The sequence below is a fragment of the Sebastes fasciatus genome, chromosome 8, assembly GCF_043250625.1.
Source record: "Sebastes fasciatus isolate fSebFas1 chromosome 8, fSebFas1.pri, whole genome shotgun sequence".
Classification (NCBI taxonomy): domain Eukaryota; kingdom Metazoa; phylum Chordata; class Actinopteri; order Perciformes; family Sebastidae; genus Sebastes; species Sebastes fasciatus.
The window spans coordinates 19,869,770-19,894,345 of record NC_133802.1 but is presented as its reverse complement, the minus strand read 5'-3'; the positions used below and the strand labels follow the sequence as shown (position 1 = coordinate 19,894,345).

General features: G+C 39.1%; 1 protein-coding gene across 3 annotated transcripts; it reads left to right on the top strand.

Annotated features, from left to right (window-relative positions):
• The first annotated feature begins 2,311 nt into the window (after positions 1–2,311).
• LOC141772777 (deoxynucleoside triphosphate triphosphohydrolase SAMHD1-like) lies at positions 2,312–20,038 on the top strand. Of its 3 annotated transcripts, XM_074644173.1 has the most exons (15): positions 2,312–2,439; positions 4,751–4,911; positions 5,148–5,326; positions 5,982–6,064; positions 7,027–7,200; positions 8,926–9,026; positions 9,219–9,327; positions 9,877–9,968; positions 10,097–10,212; positions 12,973–13,118; positions 13,931–14,002; positions 14,129–14,233; positions 14,351–14,485; positions 16,446–16,544; positions 17,759–20,038. In XM_074644173.1, exons 1-14 carry the CDS (start codon positions 2,386–2,388, stop codon positions 16,524–16,526), a joined length of 1,608 nt encoding a protein of 535 aa, XP_074500274.1. In that variant the 5' UTR covers positions 2,312–2,385; the 3' UTR covers positions 16,527–16,544; positions 17,759–20,038. The 3 variants fall into 3 exon arrangements, with proteins under 3 accessions (XP_074500274.1, XP_074500273.1, XP_074500276.1); XM_074644172.1 differs by lacking the exon at positions 16,446–16,544 and having other exon boundaries at positions 7,027–7,179; positions 18,234–20,038; XM_074644175.1 differs by lacking the exon at positions 16,446–16,544.
• The last annotated feature ends 4,538 nt before the right edge of the window (positions 20,039–24,576 follow it).

The following is a 24,576-nucleotide window of genomic DNA, read 5'->3' as shown; positions in this document are numbered from 1 at the left end:
AAATGAGAAGTGATGAAGAGGCATTGCAGAGTTCTTCAACCAAAGATGTAAGTTTATCATTTGTCTACATATAGATAGTTTAGATCGAGGGTCTCCAACACGTCGCTCGCTCCTGACCAGTAGCTCGCGACCAGTGGCTCGACCCGTTTCTGAGTCGCTCGCTAAAGGTTCAAAGAATATGTAAACAAATTTGATAAGACAAAGTCATTTGGTAAATCTAAATTTCTATCCAATCCAATTCAGACATACCGCCCCCTTCTGACACAAACTGATTATTTGCCAATCAGCTGTCAATTAAACAAGTTACGCTGCTGCCAAGTTTGATTACATAAGTGACGCCGTAACATTAGGAGATGTTAGCAGGCTAGCAAGCACACACCAGATTTGATAATGACCGCAGAAAATAGCCAGGCCAAGAAAAAAGGCAAAAAACATACTATTTTCATGAGGAATGGGAAACAGAGTTTTTTTTACGAATGTGAAAGACAAGTTTGTGTGTCTCATCTGCGGTGTGAGCGTGTCAGTTGGTAGAAGATGTAACGTCGAGCGCCACTTCACAAAAGTCCACGGTAACTTTTCACGGAACTTTCCGGCTGGTAGCAGTCTATAAACAGAGAAGGTAAAAGAGCTGAAAACAACGCTTAAAAGACAACAGTCTATGTTTACCAAACTGACGAAGAAGGCCAATGCAGCAACAGAGGCTTCAATTAAAGTGGCGCACATCCTAACGAAGCACAAAAAAACCTTCACTGATGGGGGCATTGTAAAAGAGGCGATGATTGCGGTGGCTGAAACGCTATTCAAGGACCATAAAAGTAAGACAGAAATAATGTCTGCTATCGCCGATGTACAACTTGGTGCTAATACTGTGGCAAGGACAGTGTCTGCGCTGTCTGTGGATGCTGCGGAGCAGCTAGAACGGGACATAGACAGGTGCAAATGGTTTTCCATCCAGTGTGATGAGTCGGTTGACTCCAGCGATGCGGCCCAGCTGGCTGTCTTGAATTTCATGAAATCTAAGTTCAGAACAAGACTGACAGATGAACATTTAAATGACTCCATAAGAGTGGACCTAAGTGGATCCACTCCAGCATACATCTCTCTTGTTGACTCCATGCAGTGCCAGTCATCTCACTAACTGTTAAAAACACTCATGTAATACATGCATGGGAACTACAGATGATGAAGGGAATCTGAAGGGAAGTGATGTGATACAGTGATATGTGGACAGACAGAAAATAAGGACAAGTAAAATAAGTAACAACATTGTTTTGTGTTCTATGACATTAATCTGATGTGAATTTAATAGTGTGAGCTTGACACATTGAAAATGTAAAGAAATGCATACAGAAAAAGATATGCACATGCTGCTGAATTTAAGATGTTGATGATGTCAAAATGTGAATGTTGGATATCAACATTTTCTAAATGTTCACACAAAAGAAGCTTATTCAGCTGATTTGGGTGGAGCTGAGCAATGTGAATAAATGTTACTAATAATATAAAATATGAGTAGCTCTAGTCCACTTTCATTTTGTCAAAATAGCTCTCAGAGGAAAAAAGGTTGGAGACCCCTGGTTTAGATCATACCTAAATTGTCATCGTTGTCATCTTTCTGATATATTTCATACTCTTTCAAAAGTGTTGATTTAACACTTTCACAGTGGTTCTCATTAAAACCCTGGGTGAGTGTTAATTTGAACTCTAAGGGTGTTAAATTTACGATTTCAAACTTGCTGCTCTTGTGTGCTCTCTCTAAAGTTCAAATGAGTTTTACTGGCAGGAACATGGAGTATAAAATGAAGACAAACTAGTTCTCTGATCACGCTGGAGAACTGGGAGTGGTTTTTACTGGTACTCTTTTTGGATTATAAATAGACTAGGTGTTTCTAATTTTTGTTCTACCATTTGCTACCAGATTCCTTCGCCGTGTTTATAAGCCATTGCTGTGCAGCTTTGGCTTTATGCTTGGGCTCATTGGGCCTCATGCAAGAACAATTTTCCTACTCTTATCATAAATCTCACTTTCTTCTGTGAGGTTTGTTCCTACGAGTGATCCAAGTCCGATTCAGTTAACCCGAACTTTTCATAAATTGTTTATTTCTTCCTGATGAATACCACCTGTGTACATTTTGTGAGATTTATTCATTAGCACAATCAACATTCCTAAATTGACATATAAGGCTACCAGTTCCGCTGCGTTTGTGGGCGAGTTTTATTCATGAACATGTTTCTGTTTTGTTAGTTGGTTTTCTGAAATGTTATTGTCATCTAATCACTCCCTAAATATTTTCACTATGTGGGCAGTGACCAATCAGATAGGTGTGGTGGAGATATTAAAGCCAGGTATTGTTCGAACCCAACATTATCCGTGTAACTATCATCATGTCGGCAGACGCAGATACGAGCTCTGACAGCATCAAAAAGAAAGAAAGCAAGGTAATACATATCATGTTTAATATATAAATATGTTTGTGTTTATGTTTATTTGTTTCACACATACCACCGATCAGCCATAACATGGCAAGTGTAAGGATGTGAGCGACTTTGACAAAGGCCAAATTGTGATGGCTAGACGACTGGGTCAGAGAATCTCCAGAACTGCAGCTCTTGTGGGATGTTCCCAGTCTGCAGTGGTCAGGACCTACCAAAAGTTGTCCAAGGAAGGAAAACCGGTGAACCGGCGACAGGGTCATCGGCGGCCAAGGCTCATTGATGCACGTGGGGAGCGAAGTCTGGCCCGTGTTGTCTGATCTAATAGAAGAGCTACTGTACAAATTGCTGAAAAAGTTAATGCTTGTTACGATTGAAAGGCGTCAGAACACACAGTGCATCGCAGTTTGTTGCGTATGGGGCTGCGTAGCCGCAGACGGTCAGGGTGCCCATTCTGTCCTAATGTTTTGGCTGAAATGGACATTTTCATTCGATAAGATAACGCCACGAAATCTGATACAAACCTGACCACGGGATCTTTTATACAAAGGACGATGAAGATTCTCAGCCTGTCTGGTTAGGTAATTATGGAATTGAGAGTTATTAACAAAATAATATCTAAAACAATGAGGTACATCTGCATCCTCATATCTCGCCTTAAAGACAAATGTACAGGTTTGAAGAATGTTGATTTTAAATAGTCAATAACTGAAATTATTTAAATTCATCATCATTAAATGCATAAAAAGGAAACACTGGTGCACAATTATCACAGATCCATGACGCTCAAATACAAGATGTCATTTTAGGAATAGGTGTACATTTGAAATGAAGCCCTTTTTTACAAAGAGAAAAGTGATTACCTGAACCCTTGGGCTTTTGGAATTTTGAACAATTGTTTTCCTGAATCATGTAATCATTTTAGGTAACTGTTTAAGACAAAAAAGTGTGTGGAAATGGTTTCTTGCCTTCAATCTAAACTGAAGGGGAATCACTTCCCTATTCCTTAGGTGTTTTAGAGGGATGATGAGTAATCAGTTTATCATATCTCAGATGAGCAACGTCCCCTCTTTTTCTGGCCTCTGTCATCGCTGGGATCAATTCCTTGCATTTCTGTCGAACAGATTCAGAGTAGTCTTCATTAACAAAAATGTTTGTGCCTTTACAGGAATTTCACTTTCTCCAGTACAGCAAGCCTGTCTTTATATCTGAGGAACTTAACCACTATAGGTCTTGGTTTTCCTCCTTGGCCAGGTGGTTTGCCAGAGCGGTGGGCATGCTTTAGTTTTATAAGCTTATGGCCAAGTTTCAGCTTTTCAGAGATGACTTTTCTGATCTTTTCTTCAGAGTCAGACCACTTCTCATGGCCAGTCTCCGGAATTCCTTCAAAGACCAAATAGTTACGACAAGACTGATTTTCCAAGTAATCAGCTTTGCCATTCATGTTGTTAAGACTTGAGCCAACTGTTTTGATGTCATTCAGCTTTTTACATTGAACTGACAAGTTGTCAGAAAGTGATTTTAACTCATCCACATCCTTTTGGGTGTATTGTAGACTTGATCTGAGGTCACATAGCTCCTTTAAGACCCCATCTAGTCTTTTGTTGAAGGAGTCCATGATCATTTCAAGTCCTTGTCAAAACACTTCTGTGATGATATTTGATGGATTGTCTCAAGCCCAAGCTCTCAGGAAAGCATGTTGGCAGCCATCTCGGAGCATCTTTATAAAGTTGACACCTTTACTGCCATAAAAAAGATATAAACAAATATATTATGTTTAATCGAACATCACACTACATTTCCAGGGCTGGAGAGATAAGGGAGACTAAACAGAGGAAAGCTGCAGAGCTTGTGGAATAAACAACAAGGGAGTGTGGAAGATGCCAGGGTTAGTGAAAGATCCTACACAACCCCAAAGTCCAGATTATGTATGTTTACTGTCTATTGTTGAGTAGCAAAAGATGATGAGACGTGGGAGGTATGGAAAATGAAGGTGAGACAGATTGCAGTATGAAATGAAGAAAAACTAGTTCACTAACCAGGAGAACTGGGAGCGTTTTTGTTTTTTTACTGGTACTCCTTTTGAGATAAATAGGTGTGTCCAATGTTTGTTCTACCAGGTGCTCAATGATCCTGTCGGCATGTTTAAAGCCATTCCTTTGAAGCTTTGGCTTCATGTTTGGGCTCACTGTGCCCAAATATTTTCATATTTTTATCCTCTAGCTAACTCGCACAGCCCTCAGGAGAACTGGAGCTGGTTTTACTGGTACTCTTTTGGGTCATAATTGAACTGGGTTTTGGTTCTATCTTCTGCTAGGTGTTTAATGATCCCATCCACGGCACGGTGGAGTTACACCCACTTCTCATCAAAATCATTGACACACCTCAGTTCCAGAGACTACGATACATCAAGCAGCTTGGAGGGGCCTACTTTGTGTACCCTGGAGCATCCCACAACCGCTTTGAACACTCAATTGGGTATGTCCATATGTTATCAGATAGTTTATGTTTTAAGGTAATCACTACCGAAATTCAGCAAAGACTGGTTTGTCGTAAATCACCTAATAAAATCAATAAAACCAAAGTAAACACACTGCATACCGTAGTATAGATATAATAAAAGTTCATATTTCCAGTTTTGCAGAAGGATATTTGTGTGGTAACTGTGTAATGAGTTTTTGTTGTTGTTGTTGTGTGCTGTATGTGCTGTAAAGGGTGGCACACTTAGCAGGAGAACTTGCAAAAGCTCTGCAAACAAAGCAAGAGGAGGACTACAAAATCACTAAAGCCCAGAGGCAGCCGAAACGCGACATCACTGACGAGGACCCGGAACTCAAAATCACTGACAGGGACATCCTTTGTGTGCAGATTGCTGGTCTTTGCCATGACTTGGGTGAGTGATACGCACCTTTTCACTATGACATGTAGTAGGTTTTAAGGGTTGTGCAATGATTCGTATGTTCACATAAAAATGTACAATGTATGTTTAACTACTGTTAGCTGTGAGCTACTACCAGTTAAAACTCAACAGATCATTCGGATTTGATGCCTAACATGCAGGAAAGTTGAAAGATTATGCCCTTTGACCTACTGGGAGGGCCTTTAATGTGAAATATTAAATATTTATAAGTGCAATAATCATTTAAATACACAATAACAGCGCACATTTTCAGACAGTCTCTCCTGGAAGGCTTTTATAGTGTTGCAGTCGTTGCATACACAAAAACTGACTCCCTCCTTCACTCGATCACTACTAACAAAATAGACACTCAATGGTTTCATCTATAGTGGGCAGAGCTGAGTATGGCACGACTACTGGTATATTGTTGCATTGATGAAAATAATGCTGTGAAAAATGTACCTCATTCCAAGTTCATCAAAACAACAAATAAACAGGAGGGAGTGTTGAATTTACATTAACAGCAAACAAACAAAACAGGCCTGCTAAGATATACTAGATCTACAAATAGCTCACTTCACCGTTTACGTTAGTTCACTTTACACACAATCATCATTAGGTTAACTTATATTTATTTCTCCATATTTAGGACATGGGCCCTTTTCCCATATGTTTAAGGAGATGTTCATCGACATAGCACGTCCACAAGTTGACAAAAAGAAAAAGTGGAAGGTAAGAAATTATTTTTTCTGTTGTCTATAATGTGTGACATAATAACCAACCACAAAAATGAAGCATGTATAAAAAACACAACCAGGAGCTGCTTTAATGACAGAAGTCTCTGCTGCCTACTAACCGAGATTTTAAAGTGCTCCTCCAAGCTTTGAATATTCGCTGTTGATTGATAGCCCTATTTGCTGTAACATTACTGTGCAACACTTATGTGAAGTTGCAGGACTGTTTTACCTTCAGCGAATGATAATACTTAATCCGTGAATCGCTAGCTTCATCAGTGAAGCAAGCGATTCATATGACTACCCAGTGCTAGTTGTTATAATCGCTGTTGTTATAACTGTTGTGCTGACATCTACATATTAGGTAAGCGCAAAGTTTCTTGTTTGTATGCTTTACTCACAGGTACGTGAATTATCCTGGATATGAAGCGTTCATATTGCAAAATAATACAGTGATTTATAGTGATCATGTCTGTCTGGGTCAAATTGATCACTATAAGCGGATGATTATTATAACCCATTTTTTGCTTTTTGATTTGCCCCAAACTGTATGTGATTATCATAAAGTGGGCATGTCTGTAAAGGAGAGACTCGTGGGTACCCATAGAACCCATTTTCATTCACATACAGTATCTTGAAGTCAGAGGTAAAGGGACCCCTTTGACACACACCAACATCCTGTGGGTCACTCTCAATGTATGAAGAGAGTAGTAGAGATGAAGAGGTTAAAGATCTGGATTAGGGGGAGCAGGGAGAAGCAGGCCGTATGTACTACAAGGCACCCAGTCGGCATGTAAGTTATGGCCACAGACCTGTCGTCTAGCAAATGTGAGACATAAGACAAGCATTCACATTCTGTTTATCCTGTAGAGATGGGCTCTTTCTACTTGAGCAGTGAGGCATTGTTTTTTCATTTTAAATTCTTGTATTAATATATTATTGATTCGGTGTATCTTACAGCATGAGGAAGCCTCTAAAGAGATGTTTGACCACATGGTGAAAAGTAATAACCTGGAGGACGAGATGAAGAAGAATGGCCTGAAGCTGCCCGATGACACTATCTTCATCAAAGAGATGATTGCAGGACTGCCTAAAAGAGATCAGGGCCAGGAGGTACTGGACATTAAAGCTGAAGTAGGCAGATTGGAGCAAATATATGATTAAAAACATTTTTATAAAACGGTCACTATATCCTTGAAACAGGTAACCTGAAAAAAATCATGTGCCTCTGTGTCCTCCGGTGCTCCTTACTGCATCTGCAAGATTTCATAGACCGGAGAAAAACAAGCAGTCAGAGCTGACCTGAGATCTGCTGTCCAGCTGCTGTCTATTAGAGCAAGCTGTCAATCACTTGTGAACTCCGACCAAACGGTCAAACTAGGCAGCGCTGATCAAATATGAATCAATATGTTCCGTTAACGCCTATTTCTCGCCTCAAATGTTTTCAGAATCATCTTGTAGTGCACGGTTTAGCTGTAAAATGAGAAAGTTTGTGACCCTGCAGCCATATTGAGATCAAGTTGAGATGGCTTGAAGAACTGCAAGTACCAGTCACATGACCGGAGCACAGCCAATAGGAATGCTCTCTCTCTGAAATGACCTGTGATTGGTCAAAGTCTCCCGTAACGGGCTAGATTTTCTAAAGCCTGAAAACGGAGCCATGAGGAGGTGCAGAAGTCTAGTTATCGCTCAGAACACTTGAATTACAATATGCCGAAAGGTTATTATGGAATTTTTGCCCAATGATGCCAAATATATACTGCCTACTGCCACTTTAATGACACAAGTCTCTGCTGCCTACTAACCGATAGCTTAAAGTGCTCCTCCAAGCTTCGAATATTGGCTGTTGATTAATAGCCCTAGTTTGCTGTAACGTTACTGTGCAACACTTATGTGAAGTTGCAGGACTGTTTTACCTTCAGCGAATGATAATACTTAATCCGTGATCAGCATCGCTTGCTTTACTGATGAAGCAAGCGATTCATATGACTACCCAGTGCTCGTTGTTATAATCGCTGTTGTTACAATTGTTGTGCTGACATCTACATATCACATAAGTGCAAAGTTTCTTGTTTGTATACTTTACTCACAGGTGCATGAATTATCCTGAATATGTAGCGTTCATATTTTAAAATAATACAGTGGAAACCGCTAATAGTGATCACGTTTGTTGGGGTCAAATTGATCACTATAAGCGGATGATTATTATAACCAATTTTTTGCTTTTTGATTTTCCCCAAACTGCATGTGATTAACATAAAGTGGGCATGTCTGTAAAGGAGAGACTCGTGGGTACCCATAGAACCCATTTTCATTCACACATCTTGAGGTCAGAGGTAAAGGGACCCCTTTATTTACCCCTTTAAATTTACCATAAATGTAGTGCGTTATTAAGTCTCTTTCGCTACAAGCTAGTATGACATGGTTGGTACCAATGGATTCCTTAGGTTCTAGTTTCTATTTTTATGCAATTAGATGACATCAAAAATGACATGTCTAGTACAGTGGAAATGGAAGCTATCTTGAAATTAAGTATTACTGCTGTAATAGTCAGCAATATCATTTAAACATCAAAGCTTAGCACAATGAACATCCATAAAACATTGCAATACATGAAAGTGTACTTTTCATAAGGCAGAGTTTGTGCAGATTTTGAAAGGAGTCTGTGTTGTTGGTTTTAAGGTGCTGCCCAATGATGCTGACTTCATCAAAGGGGTGATTGCAGGACCGACTAAAGCAGCTCAAGGCCAGGAAGTACTGGGCATTAATACAGCCCATGTGAATTGTGTGAAATCAGTATCATCATCATTGCTAGAGCAGCCAATGTCTAATGCCACTGTTGTGCTGTCATCTCCACAGTGGCCATATAAAGGTCGGAAAAAAGAGAAGTCCTTCCTCTATGAAATCGTGGCCAACAACAGAAATGGCATTGATGTGGACAAGTTCGACTACCTTGCCAGGTGGGGCTTGTTGAACAGCTACTATAGAACAATTCACTATTTGATGCAGAGTTATGAGCACTGATTTATTATTTCCCCTGAACAATTACAATATTCTCCGGATTATTTTAACAATATGCAGCATTCTCCAGGGTTAGTTTTTCGTAATAAGCCCATTTTCTTAATACATTTCTTCACTCTGTCTCTTCTCAGGGACTGCTACTACCTGGGCATCCAGAACAACTTTGACTATCGCCGCTTCCTAAAGTTTGTCAGGGTGTGTGAGGTGGACGGGCAGAGGCAGATCTGCACTAGAGACAAGGTGCTGACTTTACTACGTCTTCTTTTTTGATCAGCTTTTAAAACAGGGACATTCTTGAAGTCTTGGAGAAAAAAACATGTTGACTGAGAATGATGACTTGTGTTACATGAGTAGCATAGTTCCTTTAATAGCTCAATGCATAGTGAGTGTGTGGTCGAGCAAGAGCGAGAGTGACAGCGGCTGTGCTCAGAGAGGTGTTAGCGATCGGATCGGAGAAGAAACAGAAAAGTTGTGGTAGTAAATATACAGTGTACATCACCTTTTGTGTGCATGTCAAAACAAATTCATGCATGTATCTGAATGTGTATTTGTGAGAAAAAAAAAACATGAAGAAGAAGAAAGAAGAAGGCATACTTCATTGATCCCCTGAGTGGAAATTCAGTTTTTTCACTGTTGTTATTTTTTACACATTACACACAGGCCATAAAAATACATACACACATGCACAAACAGGACCTATACACATGCACATTAATGACCTGTCTTTACTTCCATATGTACCCTGCATTTACATGATTAGTTGTAACATACAGATCATTCTTTTAACAGGAAGAGGGCAATCTGTATGACATGTTCCACACAAGGTACTGTCTCCACAGAAGAGTTTGCCAGCACAGAGTGAACATTATCATACAGCATATGTGAGTACCCTCCCTTCCCACGTTGGTATTCCAACAGCATTTACCTTTGTCTGCTGTAGCTTATTTCATTTGCTTATAATTCAGTCTCTTGTATGATATGCATAAAAGTGATAATATGTTGTATCCAGGATCGCAGAGGCCTTTTTAAAAGCAGACAAGCACATCGAGATTGAAGGCTCAGGGGGGGAAATGTTCACTCTCTCCACAGCCATAGATGACATGGTGGCCTACACCAAGCTGACAGGTCTGTAGAAACCACCGTGTACTATGAGCTTGTGTTTTAACATTAAGACACAGGGAGGAGTGGGCAGGATGCATGAACCACCATCTGTACCGTGTTTAACAAAAGCTTCATGTCCGTCTTTTAAAACATGCTGAACTGTCTAAACATCAGTATTATCACCCGTGTTTTGTTTGTTTGCTTTTTTTTTTTGTTGCTGTTTTAGTTTTTTATATAAACTGATATGAACAACTGACAATTTTCTGAATTATTCTAAGGATTTTCGGTACTGGATGGCTCAGTTACTAACCTGCACGCAAGGAGATCAACTATTGAGGTCTAGCAGTTGACGTAACAGTGTCTAACAGTCGCCGCACTGCTAGCATATTAAAGCATTAGTGAGGATCTGAGGAACTGTAAATCAAAGCGTAAGCCATTAGTCAACCATAAAGCCAGCTTTACTTGTACACTTTAGCAATTTAGTTACAACAATAACAGCTTAGCTAGCTCGCTCACCAGTATTCATAAACTAATATGAACACATGGATGAATCGTTTTTCTGACCCATGAGCTCGATAAAGATCGTCTTTACGGACTCTCATTCACGCCGCTCTAAAAAGTCAGAATCCTCACTATGATCCATGTAGAAGACATGGAAACAAAGAAACAGCATTGTTCCTGTGTTGCAGTGTAGAGCTAGTTAAGTATGATAAGGAACTAGAATTAACGCCTCACGGTTGTATGCCTCCACCAACCTGTCAAGTTGCAGTTTACATCCATGCCTGTCCAAAATGTAATTTTATCCTATTAGACATTTGTGTAAAATTGTTATAATTAGCATATGAATTCTTGAGTTATGGCCAAAAATGTGTTATGTGAGGTCACAGTGACCTTTGACCAACAAAATTTAATCATTTCATCCTTGATACCAAGTGGATGTTTGAATTTGAAGAAATTCCCTCCAGGTGTTCCTGAGATATCACGTTCACGAGAATGGACTTGACGAATATACAGACGGACGGACAACCAGAAAACCTAAAAATGGAAGATCATAACATAACCCTGTTGCTATATACTTGGATTTGTAAGACAGGGATTAGGTTTAGGCATTATTGATTGTATTTTCAAATAGTACGTTTTTACTTCTAACATCACAAAAAAAAAGAAAGATTTTAGGATATTAACTAACCAGTGTGTTTTCTGGGGTAACGAGATTGGCTGGGAGTTGTCGGAGTGTAAAATTCATGTGAACTTCACCAAATCTAATAGAGAGCAGGGCAGAGCTGTAAACATTACCCTAAACTTTGATACATTAGCAACTAGATTTACATATTTCAATAAATTGGGGAAACATTACACAGTAGATGTTGCTGTCAGTCTATAGGTAGTTAGCCAGACATGAATGATTAAAGGCACGTTGGAGAAGATAAACACATCGTTTAATCCATCCCTTACACTTTTGCACTTGTGATTTTGGTTTTGTAAAGGCTAAATAAAGACACAACCCTCCAAACTCTAGATGCCGAGTAATCTCTCGCTCTTATAGCCCCATGCACATCGCTTCAGCAGGTGGAGAAATCCTTAACTTGCCGTGCCTGGTTACGGTTGCTTAGTTACGATTGGACTATTGGGTTGAACAAATGGTCAATTAAAATTTTGAAAGCATCTGTTTTTGATAATGCACATATTAAATGATGAATGGCAACCAGTCCTGTAAATTACAAAGATGTAATGAGTGATAATATACATTCCAGATTAAGCTAGCTTTTATCAAGCATGTTTATATAAAATAAATGTTATAGTAGTAGTAGTAGTTTTATAGTAATCATAAAAATGAACAAATTAGGGCTGTCAATTGATTCAATTATTTGATCGCGATTAATCCAATGATTGTCCAGAGCTAATTGCAAATTAATCACACATTCTTTTATCTGTTCAAAATGAACCTTAAAGGGAAATTTGTCAAGTATTTAATACTCTTATCAACAAATATGCTGCTTTATGCAAATGTATGTATATATTTATTATTGGAAATCAATTAACAACACAAAACAATGACAAATATTGTCCAGAAACCCTCACAAGTACTGTATTTAGCATAAAAAAAGTATGCTCAAATCATAACATGGCAAACTCAAGCCCAACAGGCAACAACAGCTGTCAGTGTGTCAGTGTGCTGACTTGACTATGACTTGCCCCAAACTGCATGTGATTATCATAAAGTGGGCATGTCTGTAAAGGGGAGACTCCTGGGTACCCATAGAACCCATTTTCATTCACATATCTTGAGGTCAGAGGTCAAGGGACCCCTTTGGCCATGATAGTTTTGCCTCACCAAACATTAGCGCAAGTTTGCAGCGTTATTTAACCTCCGATGCGCCAAGCTAGTATGAAATGTTTGGTACCAATGGATGATTTCCTTAGGTTTTCTAGTTTCATATGATACCAGTATCTTCACAAAACTGACCCGCTACAAGCTCCGAAAGATCAAATAGCATTAGTTATTAGCTGATACAATTAGCGTTAACTTATAGTTAATGCGTTAAAGAAATTAGTGGCGTTAAAACAAATTTGTGTTATCGTGTTAACTTTGACAGCCTTAAAAAAAACACTACACTTTTTAAGAACAATTTAAATAATTTTGTCACATTTTGCTTAATTTTGTGAGTTATGCCTCTCAGTTTAGTTATTTATTTGTGTAATATTATCAATGATGTAGTAACATTTTCTTTGGTTTGTTCTAACTCATCTGTCTTCCACTATGTTTCTCTGTTTGTCCTGTAGATCATGTGTTTGAACAAATACTCAACTGTCCCGAAACGAGCTCCCCGGAGCTGAAAGAGGCGAGGGAGATTCTAAAAAAAATCACCAATCGACGCCTCTATAAGTTTCTGGGCCAAACCAAGGCAAATGACACAGATGTCACCCAGGTGTGTGTGTTTGTGTCTTTGTATGGCTGAATAAGTAAATTCTGCACAATATCATTTCTCGAAAGAACTACAGGTGTCTGGGTGAAACGAAGCCTCACCCAAGCCTCACCAAGGTGTGCAGTAATGTCTTTGTGGTGCCATTTACATATTTTTGTCACTGTCGTCAATGGATCGAGTATGCTGAGTGATTTATAGCTCATAAATACTTAACAGCTGTGGAGGAGATAGAGTAGAGCGAGGTTGGGTGTTCGATCCCCGGCTCCTCCTGTCCATATGTCAAAGTGTCCCATGTTGTTCCTGATGGTTAGGCCAGCGCCTGCAGCAGCTTTGATGCCATTAATGTGTGAGTGTGTGAATAGTAAACTTCTTTGTCAGTGCAGTCTATTTACATGTTAACATTATTCCCAAGCTGCAGTGCTGATAATCCTTATTTTATGATTGCAATGTTATCTGACAAATTCAGCTTGAATACTGGTTAACAACAACACCTGTGGTGTGTGACCAGTTATGTAGACATTTAAAAAGAGAGATCACAAAGAAACTTAGAGGCAACAGAAACTTTTTCTTAATTTTACTGCCACACAGCCACCTGACAACTGGGCAGGCTTACATCTTTTTTTTGCAAAAGCTTTGTTTTCCAAAACACAGTAAAATATCTAGATTACGATTATACTCTCTGGAAAAAACACTGTTTTGGTGTGGACAGATAGCCAAAACTGAGAAACAAAGATGTTGATTGTGTGTTTTTAAAATGTAACTGCTTCATGTGGGCATGTTCTTACTGAGCGTTATCTTTTTCTCCTCTCTCCCAGCAAAAGGAAATGTGGAAAAAGGAATTGGAACTCCCTGAGGGTGATGGGCTGACAGACGACTTTGTAGTTGTGGTGAGTTTTAGTCCAATTATTTGTACTTCACTTGTTTGATTATTTGTAAGATGTTGCCTACCTCTGTTGTGGCATCATTTACTTGAGAATATAAAAACAGGCTTCTCTCTCACCCTTCTCTTTTAGGACAGTATCATGGACTATGGGATGAAAGACGAGAACCCCATTGATGAGATGCGTTTCTACAAAAAGGAAGAACCTGACAGGGCATTCAAGATCCTCAGAGACGAGGTCAGAACTAAATAACAACAGTTTGTCTTTTGTTGCAATAGCTCGTATGTATTTCTTTGTAAGGCAACCTCAGTTATGTCATTATTCTCAAATTTATGCTGCTGTCATTCTTGTCAGAAGTCCATGTTTCTCCCAGTCTGCTATTCTGAGAAGCTGATCAGGGTTTACTACAGGAAGATTGATGACGAGAGTATGGAGGCAGCCAGGAAGCACTTCAACAATGTGGAGCAAAAACTCTGTCCAAAGCCTCAGGTAATCATTTTATATCTAAGCTGTTGAATATAGTATGTGTATATGAGATAGATAGATAGATAGATAGATAGATAGATAGATAGATAGGCAGGCTTTGTTGAATATTCGATTCTGATTGGTCAATCATGGCGTTCTACGGTCTGTTATTACGTGCTGTTGCTATGGGCACAGTTCTGATGTCGGACTCTGGCGGACCATTTTTGTATCAAATTAATGATTTCTTAAGTAAGTAGCCGTGTAATAAGCGGGATAATATACAGCTAGCAGGTCATTGTTGTGAAATAAACCCCTTCAGGGTGATGCTTCACGTCGGGGTCCAGCCCTTCCTATTAGATCCGCATCACCCTGTCGGGGTTTATTTCACAACAATGACTGGCTCGCTATACATTATCCCATACATATATTAGGGTTGTCAATCGATTAAAATATTTAATCGTGACTAATTTGCAATTAATCACACATTTTTATCTGAGCAAAATGTACCTTAAAGGGAGATTTGTCAAGTATTTAATACTCTTAACAACATGTAACAGCCCTTGGCTTGGGTAAGCAAGACGCAGAGAGTCCAAACTGATGCTCAACGGTTTATTTCCTCCTCGCCACCAAACACTTCCAACACCGTAGCACCGTGAAACTATAGGAAATATACAAGAAAATACATTTACTATTTATACAAATGACACCAACACAATCTACAGTTTCACATGATTAAATATGATTAATACAATTAGCAGTGCAAAAGGTGATTAAATTACAACTATAAATACATACAAATAAAATGATGTTCTTAATGATATGAGTTTGTACAATGCAAGCTTAATGGCAAATGCCCTTAACAGTTAAAAGGTGCATGCTACTTTAAGATAAACCCCCAAACCATCCACAGACTGAACACAATAATAGCAGAAATCACACTGAAGAAATCACTGATTCATCACCATCACCCATCAAATAACTTTCAGTAAGGTAGCAAACTCAAAATACCGTTAAACAAAGAAAGAATCAGCTGATTATTTGACGACGCTACATGCAACGCAAACAAATGAAACAGAAATGTTTGAATGAATCAATCAACTTGCACCTATGATTGTACCAGTGGCGGCCGGTGGAAATTGTTCTAGGTAGGGCTATGCCACATCCAATCAATTTCGATGTGCGACGTTCACTCGGCCTAGCAGGGCTAGCTTGACAGAGAGACAGTTTCCTTTTTTTCCCCGACAAGTGCTTCATATCCCTCACTCCCGTTGTTGTCCATGCTGGATCCGTCCCCATCGTTTTAAAGAGCAAGCACGGAAAGCAATATAATGCATTAGCATGCCCGCATCCAGCTAGCCAGGTCTTTCTGGTGTAGCAGCAACAACAAAAGCCTGGCATATACTGAGACCTCAAAAAATCTTCCTTATTTTTGAGGTCTCAAGGTTGGCAAGTATGCAAAACAACCACCTTTGAAGGGATTTCCTTTAACAGAGCCTTCAACAAAGTGTGGTATACACAGCACAAGTGGCCGGGGATGGTGCCGGTCTGGGCTAAAATGCCAAGGCTTATTTTTTGTCCCGGTCTAGCCCTGCTTGGGGCGATAAAATAATCGACCCTCTCTTATTAGATTTGAGGACGCTGATTGGCTAAATTTAATGTTATACGTTCATAGCTTGAATCAGCTATTGGCTAAGCTGCTACATAGACCCGCCTGCTGTGGGCGATTTCTCCGTCGCCCCAGAGCTGAACTTCAGACATACAGACAGCCAGAGGGGAGTCAGGGGACGTGAAGGAAAACCATATATTTTGCACAGATGATTTTTCTATCATATTTTACACATATTACTGGGTTCATTCCATATTTTAAACACACAAATATTGACAATTTGTATAATTTATTATTATTATTATTATTATTATAACTAGTAGTAGTAGTAGTAGTAGTAGTAGTAATGTTTTTTTTGTGTGTGGCTGTCTGGCTCAGGGGGTGCGGCGCCCTAGCGCCACTGGACCTGTAGCAAAAGCAAGCAGGCTCAACGTACCTCATTCCGCTGACCAAGGGTGATAAACAAAAGATGTACAGGTAGTTTCTCTCCTTCTTCTCCCGATTCACTGACGTTTCCTTTTCTCACGATTTACTGGCGTTTCTCCCTCCGTGCGTGCATGTTTTTCTTTGGCGTTCGCCAATCGCCACGTTAACAACAAAATATGGCAGGTCGTAAATTAAAGGGGGTGACCTGGTCCCTTCTGGGGTGTCTGCCACATTGTGGAAAGTACAGGAAAACTGCATAGGTTTGAGTTGTCACAATTCAAATTAATATAATAAATAACTACAACCAGCAACAAACAAATACTTATAAAAGGAAATGGATAATAATACATATAAAACAGTTACATTGCAATAGGGAGTAATGTCTGATCTCTGAAGTTCTAATTAGCGGCCAGTTACAATGGGAGTGGGCAAATATGCTTGCTTTATGCAAATGTATGTATATATTTATTATTGGAAATCAATTAACAACACAAAACAATGATAAATATTGTCCAGAAACCCTCACAGGTACTGTATTTAGTATTAAAAAAATATGCTAGGATGACTGGTTGGTACCAGTGGATTCCTTAGGTTTTCTAGTTTGATATGATACCAGTATCTTCACTCTAGCTTTAAAACTGAGACCGTTACAACCACCGAAAAATCAATTGCGTTAAAGAAACTAGTGGCGAGGTTCTATTAAATGGCAGTGATAGTATATCATATGTATTATGTTATGAGTATTAGGATATGAGTATCAGTAGTAGCAGGGATGGGGCGATTGTTTATGTCACATCTTGTCAGAGCTCCAGGATACAATTGCAGTTCAGCTGCTCTCTGATCTTGGATCTGGAGTTAGTGCAGTCTAGGGCTGGTGCTAATGATTAGTTTCTCTAGTAATCGACTATATAGTTTGGTATTTTCTATTACATCTATGGATGTAAGAAGATAGGAAAAAAAATGCCTGTAACAATTTACTAAAGCCCACGGTGGCATATAGCTTGTTTTATCCAACCAATGGTCCATCACTGTCACATAAGACAAAGGAGCAAATCCTCACAAGTGAGAAGCTGGATCGAGGCAATGTTTGAATGATTAATTGTTTATCAAAATAGATGCCGATTCATTTTCTGTCGATCGACTAATCATTTCAGTTCCAGTGCAGTTTAGTCCCTGCTTCAGTAATGACGAATTGCATCTCTCACTCTGCACTGCTCTCGTTACTGATACTAATGATACTAATGCACTTTTGTTTTCTTTACAAGGAGCAAGAGACGCAGTAACACCGGAGCTCACCCCTGGGGAAAATATAGAAAACGATTTATCTGAAGTCTTGGAAGATGGAGATAAAAACTGAAAAAAGAGAGCAAACACTCCCTGATACTAATTGGTTCATTATGATTGAAAATTATTTGGCCATATACTCTTTTTTTTTTTTTTAGAGCTGTTAAATATTATACTGTGATGTCTTGAGAGGTCGGGAGCTTTTCTCTTGGAGCTTTAAAGGTGTGGGTGCAGGAAATTAATACAGACAGGCATTGCTTTCCAACTTAGAGTCTGTGTATTCAGTCTAACAGATCAACTTAATTCTTACAGTCAGTCGGTAACTGAAACAAAACCGTATTCTAACAAAACTCTCATTCAAGGTTTTTCTCTGCAACACAACAAAAGACCGGCTTCTCTCTCTGTGCACCTCAAGCTTTTCCTCTACTTCACCTACTCTGTTCCCCTCCCCCACAGCTCCCTCACTGGGTCAATCGGCTCATTCAATTTGGCGGGGCAGCAACCTGTGTCCTGATTGCCCTGCTGGCTATGGGTTCTGCAGGGTTCTTTGAGTGGACGCCATGATGGGTTGTAGTCCTTGCTGCAGCCACCGGGAGGGAATGTATCTCCCCTCTGTGACACAACCTCTCATGACATCACAATACACATAGCTTTGTTTGAGTTTGATCATGTTTAATCAGCTTTACTTTAGACTCTCTTCTCCATCTGCAGCTTTATATGTCACATTTAAAACTGAATCATTGTTTAATGCCATTGTGGGTATCAAAAGCATGTCATTGTGTAATTCTGTTGTGAACAAATCAATCATCATTATTCAATAGTCGGTCACATTTATTGTGTATTGTCTGTGTATAGACGAATCTGGCAAAATACTGCGGTAGCATCTCCCTACAATACGCACAGGTTTGAAGCAAGTTGTTCTAGGAAGTGTACAATTTTCTACTTTTACCTTTACTTTCTATTTAACATTACTTTTGACAATGATGTCTAGGAGTTTGGGAAAAACCTGAGTTCTCAGAACGTTAACCTGACATGGTGAAACAAGTAACGTCAGCTAAGTTAAAACTGCTTAGCTAGCGTAGCTAACGTTAGTGGGCTAAAGGCACTGTCTAGGGGCTGCGGTGGTCCGACAGAATAAATTAACTCAATCGACTAACTGTTACGTTATTGTGAAATATAATGCTTTAACTAGGGCACCCTAATGACCACAAAGTAAATCTCATTAATCAGCCGGCATCACAAATAGAACAAGTATAAAGTGTCTGCTAACTGTTAACTGGTGACTCTCAGCCAAATGCACCATGGTTGCTCATAGTGACGGCAGCTGTATCTTCATAAAAGCCTTCAATTTGACTTTAATCCATCTTAAATACATGCTCATCTATGTTTATTATCTACAGAGACCATTTACATACGTTATGACATGTAACCACGGACGCATTTGGCTGAAAGTCACCGGTTAACACGGTTAGCAGACAGTAGAGTCACTACGACTTGCCACCGCAGTAATGGCGCCGCTGCTAGATCGCAGAACACACAAAGCGGTCGCTGGATTCGTCTATTCCTTATGATCTGGGCAAGCTGTAAAGCACTACCAACGTGTACTGGGGTTAAAGTGAACATTTAATTTTTGTTTAAGGGATTTGAAGTATTTAGAGGTGTTTGGTTTTGATGTTAGTCGTGTGAATTAATGTGGTGATCTGATAAGATATTATTTTTAACTTTGAGTGATGTTTGATTAGTGGTTGTTTAGGTGTTTGTTGTGGTTCCAACTTGGTTATTTTACTGTACTTTGCTCACTTACTGCATTTATTGTTACTTATACACAATTCATTTTTTAAAATTTGTATTTAAATGTCTTTTATTGGTGACATATTTTATCCTGTTTTAAATGCCTCCGGTCGCGGTCACCGAGGCATTATGTTTTGGGTTTGTCCTTCTGGACCATTATGTTGAACGTGATATCTCAGGAACGCGTGGAGGGAATTTCTTCAAATTTGGCTCAAGCATCAACTTGGACTCAAAGATGAGATGAATTGAATTTTGGTGGTCATAGGTCAAAGGTCACTGTGACCTCACAGACAAACTTTGGGTATCTTTGTGTTTTGTTAATTGTGTGAAAATGTATTAGATTGTTATGTTCTGGGGCTATAAAGGGAAACCTACTAAAGGATATTAGAACCTTTCAACTGTATTCCTATTGAGATGGGTTGATATCAGATAGTGTCTGCTCTATTTGAAATAAAACTCTTTTCTCTTTGTTTTGTGTCCTCCTGCAGCTTAATTCATCCAACACAAGATTAAATCATACACTTATTTTTCAGCTGTGATGATGAAGTATTTACTGAATATTTCAACAAAGTCAAAGAAAAACCTTGTGTGAACAAATTGTTTAAATGTGTATGGGGTCTGACAAAATAATGAGGTGATTCAAGGCACAGGATGTAGGCAGAAACGCATCACCCTGGTGCAATACAGACACACATGCACACTCTCCAACATCCATCTATAAATAGCAATAAAGACATCTATTCATGCATATTACCTTATTGGAGCTGCAACAATTAACAAAAGTGTAGGTAACGTTTACAATTTGCTGGAAACTCTTTCACTTATTACACTTAAAGGGACTGTTTGTAACTTCTTACACGTATAAATCATTGCGGGTCGGTGTCCCATGCGCGCTCGCAAATGGCCACAGGATGACACTGTTGCTCAATTCTCTGAGGTTCCCTCTGTTGGTGTTCATCTCTGATTTTGATCCAGGTTTAGCACAAAACTTATGACCAAAAGATAAAAAAGTATCTGAGCATATGGTGCAGCAGAGCACAAGTTTTATTGGATCACTACTGTGAAGCAACACTAAAGTGTTGAGCAACAATGTCATCCTGTGGCCATTTTGTGTCGCTGGCCAAAAGCACCCATGTATAGTTTACAAAAAGTAAAGTAGAAGTAGTACTGTGTAAAAGTTAGAATAGCTTAAGCCTACCTAAATCAATGCGGACAGCGTGTTTACAATGGGACAGAACTATGAGAACTAGACATAAGTGTATTCCTTGCAATGTTTCAGATGTATAATTTGTATAATGAATGCTTAAATTTACTTGAAATATGATGCAAAAAGGGTAAAATGTCCATTACTGATAGGCTATTGTTATTAAAATACATTACATTTATTACATTTCAGCAGTGTTGGGGAGCTACTTTCAAAGTGTAACTAGTAACCTTCCATACTCTTGAGGTCTACTGATAAATGGTACAGAATTACATGAAACAATTAAGGTTAAGTTTCAGTTGTACTCATCTTCCTCTGTCTCTACTGTGTGGGTGTGTGATGGTATGTGGTAGCTATTTTTTGACCCTGGTCTGACTGGTTGGCCACACCTGCAGCAGCAGGTAAAGTTTTGTTTCGTTTGTATGCTCACATATTAAAGTAAATTCACTAGAGTCAAAATAGAGTGGAGTGCTGAGGTTCCCGTGTTGGTTCTGATATAATGACTCATTTTGGACAGAAAGCGCTTATTGTGTTCACATTATGTTATCCAAATCTTTCTTCTTCTTCTTCTTCTTTTTCTTCCATATCTTTTTTGGACTTCAACTAATTCTGCAATCTTTCAGCTACAGAAATCGATCAACTATCAAACATTCAGCTCTTTAAGGACATTAGTGCTTACATTCAACTTTTTTCTACCATTTATACTTTTTAAAATATGTTTTACAATGTAACTCAATGGAGAAAATCTTCAAATCCTCTTATACATACTCCACTTTGAAATGCTACTGCTCCCACATTCTTTCAGCTACAGACACCATTTAAACTTTAAACGGGTTACAAGAATTTGAACTGGTAAATTTACACTCATATTTTTCATATCTTTTACAGTTTTTGAATGATCACAGTTTTAGTTTCATGCTGTTGACAGACTTTTTCTGAGTTCAATATGGCTGTGTATTGGACGAAATGTTCAGAGCTAGAGTGAGTGACATCAGAGCTAGAGTGTAGAGGACCTCTCAAGTCTTCTTTAAAATACATTACATTTATTACATTTCAGCAGTGTTGAGGAGCTACTGTGAAAGTGTAGTAACCTTCCATACTCTTGAGACACACTGATAAATGGTACAGAATTACATGAAACAATTAAGGTTAAGTTTCAGTTTTACTCATCGTCCTCTGTCTCTAATGTGTGGGTGTGTGATGGTATGTGGTAGCTATTTTTTTGACCCTGGTCTGACTGGTTGGCCACACCTGCAGCAGCAGGTAAAGTTTTGTTTCGTTTTTATGCTCACATATCAAAGCAAATTCACTAGTCAAAATTCTAGTTTTAGGTTTGCATAGAGTGGAGTGCTGAGGTTTCCATGTTGGTTCTGATATAATGACTCATTTTGGACAGAAAACGCTTATTGTGTTCACATTATGTTATCCTAATCTTTCTTCTTCTTCTTCTTCTGTTTCTTCTGTACACTTTTTTCACTTTAAAGGGACTGTTTGTAAGAATCAGAAATGGCTTGTTAACAGCGACACCTGTGGCCGTTAAGTCAACGAAAGTCAGCGTCCTGTTGCTCGGGCTTGTGCTTGTGCTCGCTCTACATAGACATGAACGAGCATCGCTCAAAACAGTGAGGTGACACACGTCAGCTAAAATCACAATATCACTCTATATTTCACCTGCTTGGCAGTAATGTTAGCTGAGCAGACGAAGATCTCTCCATGAATTAATGCTGATCCTAGTGTTGGCTTTTCCTGCCTCAGCATCCCGACCGCGGCCGGAGGAAACAGGGGAGACACCGGAGTTTTGGTCGGAGACGATAACGTTTCTCGCTGCGGAGCCCGTCACTTCACAAGACAAGGGAAACCTCTGTTGGTCTGGAAGAGCTGCAGCATTTATCTCTGCACAAACATCCACTGTACATTCACTAGATATTCTCAGAGCTAAACTAACTCTTCTGCAGTGTGTAGTGTGCGCGCATGCACGTGAGAGTGGAGCGAAAGAGCGAGAACGAGCGCGGTGTGTGAGTGAAGGCAAGCAGGCAGGCAGAGGAGCAGAGTACAGCAGAGACTCCGGCCCCGGAGACCAAAGCTACGATCTCCCCCGCGTCCTCCGACTGCGGCCAACACTGTTTAACAGACAGGCTTCCCTAGATATAACTTTGCGGTTTTGGTGCTTCTGTGTAGTTTGTGTTGGAGTCTTGTCCGAACAGCGTACCCACACGCGAGCGCACATGGGACACCGACCTGGATTGATTTATACGTGTAAGAAGTTACAAACAGTCCCTTTAACTAATTATGCATTCTTTCAGCTACAGAAACCGCTCAACTATCAAAACATTCAGCTCTTTAAGGACATTAGTGCCTACATTCAACTTTTTTCTACCATTTATACTTTTTAAAATATGTTTTACAATGTAACTCAATGGAGAAAATCTTCAAATCCTCTTATACATACTCCACTTTCAAATGCTACTGCTCCCACATACTTTCAGCTACAGACACCATTCAAACTTTAAACGGGTTACAAGAATTTGAACTGTTAAACTTACATTCAGATTTCTGATATCTTTTACAGTTTTTGAATGATCACAGTTTAGGTTTCATGCTGTTTTCAGACTTTTTCTGAGTTTATAATGGGTGTGTATTGGACGGAATGTTCAGAGCTAGAGTGAGTGACATCAGAGCTAGAGTGTAAGGACCTTTAAAATCTTCTGTAACTTTTCTGAACAAATTGCTCTCACATCCACTCTTCAGACATAAAATTTAGGTCAGATTGTAGGAAATTTTGTGTTGGTCACTATCATGTAACTATGAAATCAAACGGACTTACACATTTTTGACTACACACATAAAAACAACATCAATGCATTTGGCAGAGTCTCTTTTCACTGATGATAATATTACTTTTTTCTATTAGACTCACGGATTTTGACTAGGAAGCAGGGTTTTTACAGATAAATTTGTTGCTATTACTATGACTACAACTACTAATACCACTGCTACTATTATATTATAATACTATTTCTTCTTTCCGCCTGTTTAGGAAATTCACTTCAAATTTACCACTTTTGACAGTATTACAGTTTAGCTTCCAGCTTTTCGAGCAATGTATTTCAGCCCTTAGCTTCTTCAGGTTTCAGCTTCCAACTCTGCCAGTTTTACATTTCAACTTCTAGGTTTTTTCAGCAGTGCAGTGCAATGCATTTGAGCAATAACATTTTTAGGCAAGTCATTTCACATTTCTGCATTATCAGCAATTGCAATTCATTTCAGCTATCAGCATTCACACGGATAATCAGCAGTAAATGCATTTTCTAATAATATATGTTATTGTTCAACACAGGCCTTTTCGATAGAAAATGACAATAGAGTAGAAATAGTTCTGTTTTACTTTTGTACGGCACTTTTTAAGCCAACGTTTTACTGGCATCCGGTAGTCGCTTTCAGTTCAAAATGGTGGAACCGTAGTTTGATGCTGGGCGCTGATGTTGCAATTGGAACTAACAATTGCAATGCAGTTGCAATGTTATTAATTATGTCCGACACCTAAGTATGAAACCAATAGTGCGCGAATTGCATACTATTTCCGGTGAAATATTACAGTATGCAACGCTGGACACTACGGCGGCATAAATATCCCACAATGCAATGCGGTCAGTGATGACAACGTTCATAACGGACAGTGGCGGACAGCTCTGTAACATCAATAACGCTTCAATTTAAGTGTAAGTATAAGATTTCACTTTGCTAGGTGTGATATATATTTTTAAATTCATTCAACGTTACAATTTCTAAGCATTGGCTAATTTT

Coding starts and splice junctions, on each gene's coding strand:
- LOC141772777 (XM_074644172.1), top strand. CDS start 2,386: ATGTCGGCAGACGCAGATACGAGCTCTGACAGCATCAAAAAGAAAGAA. Junction 9,969..10,096: donor AACATTATCATACAGCATAT/GTGAGTACCCTC, acceptor TGTTGTATCCAG/GATCGCAGAGGCCTTTTTAA. Junction 13,119..13,930: donor ATGACACAGATGTCACCCAG/GTGTGTGTGTTT, acceptor CCTCTCTCCCAG/CAAAAGGAAATGTGGAAAAA.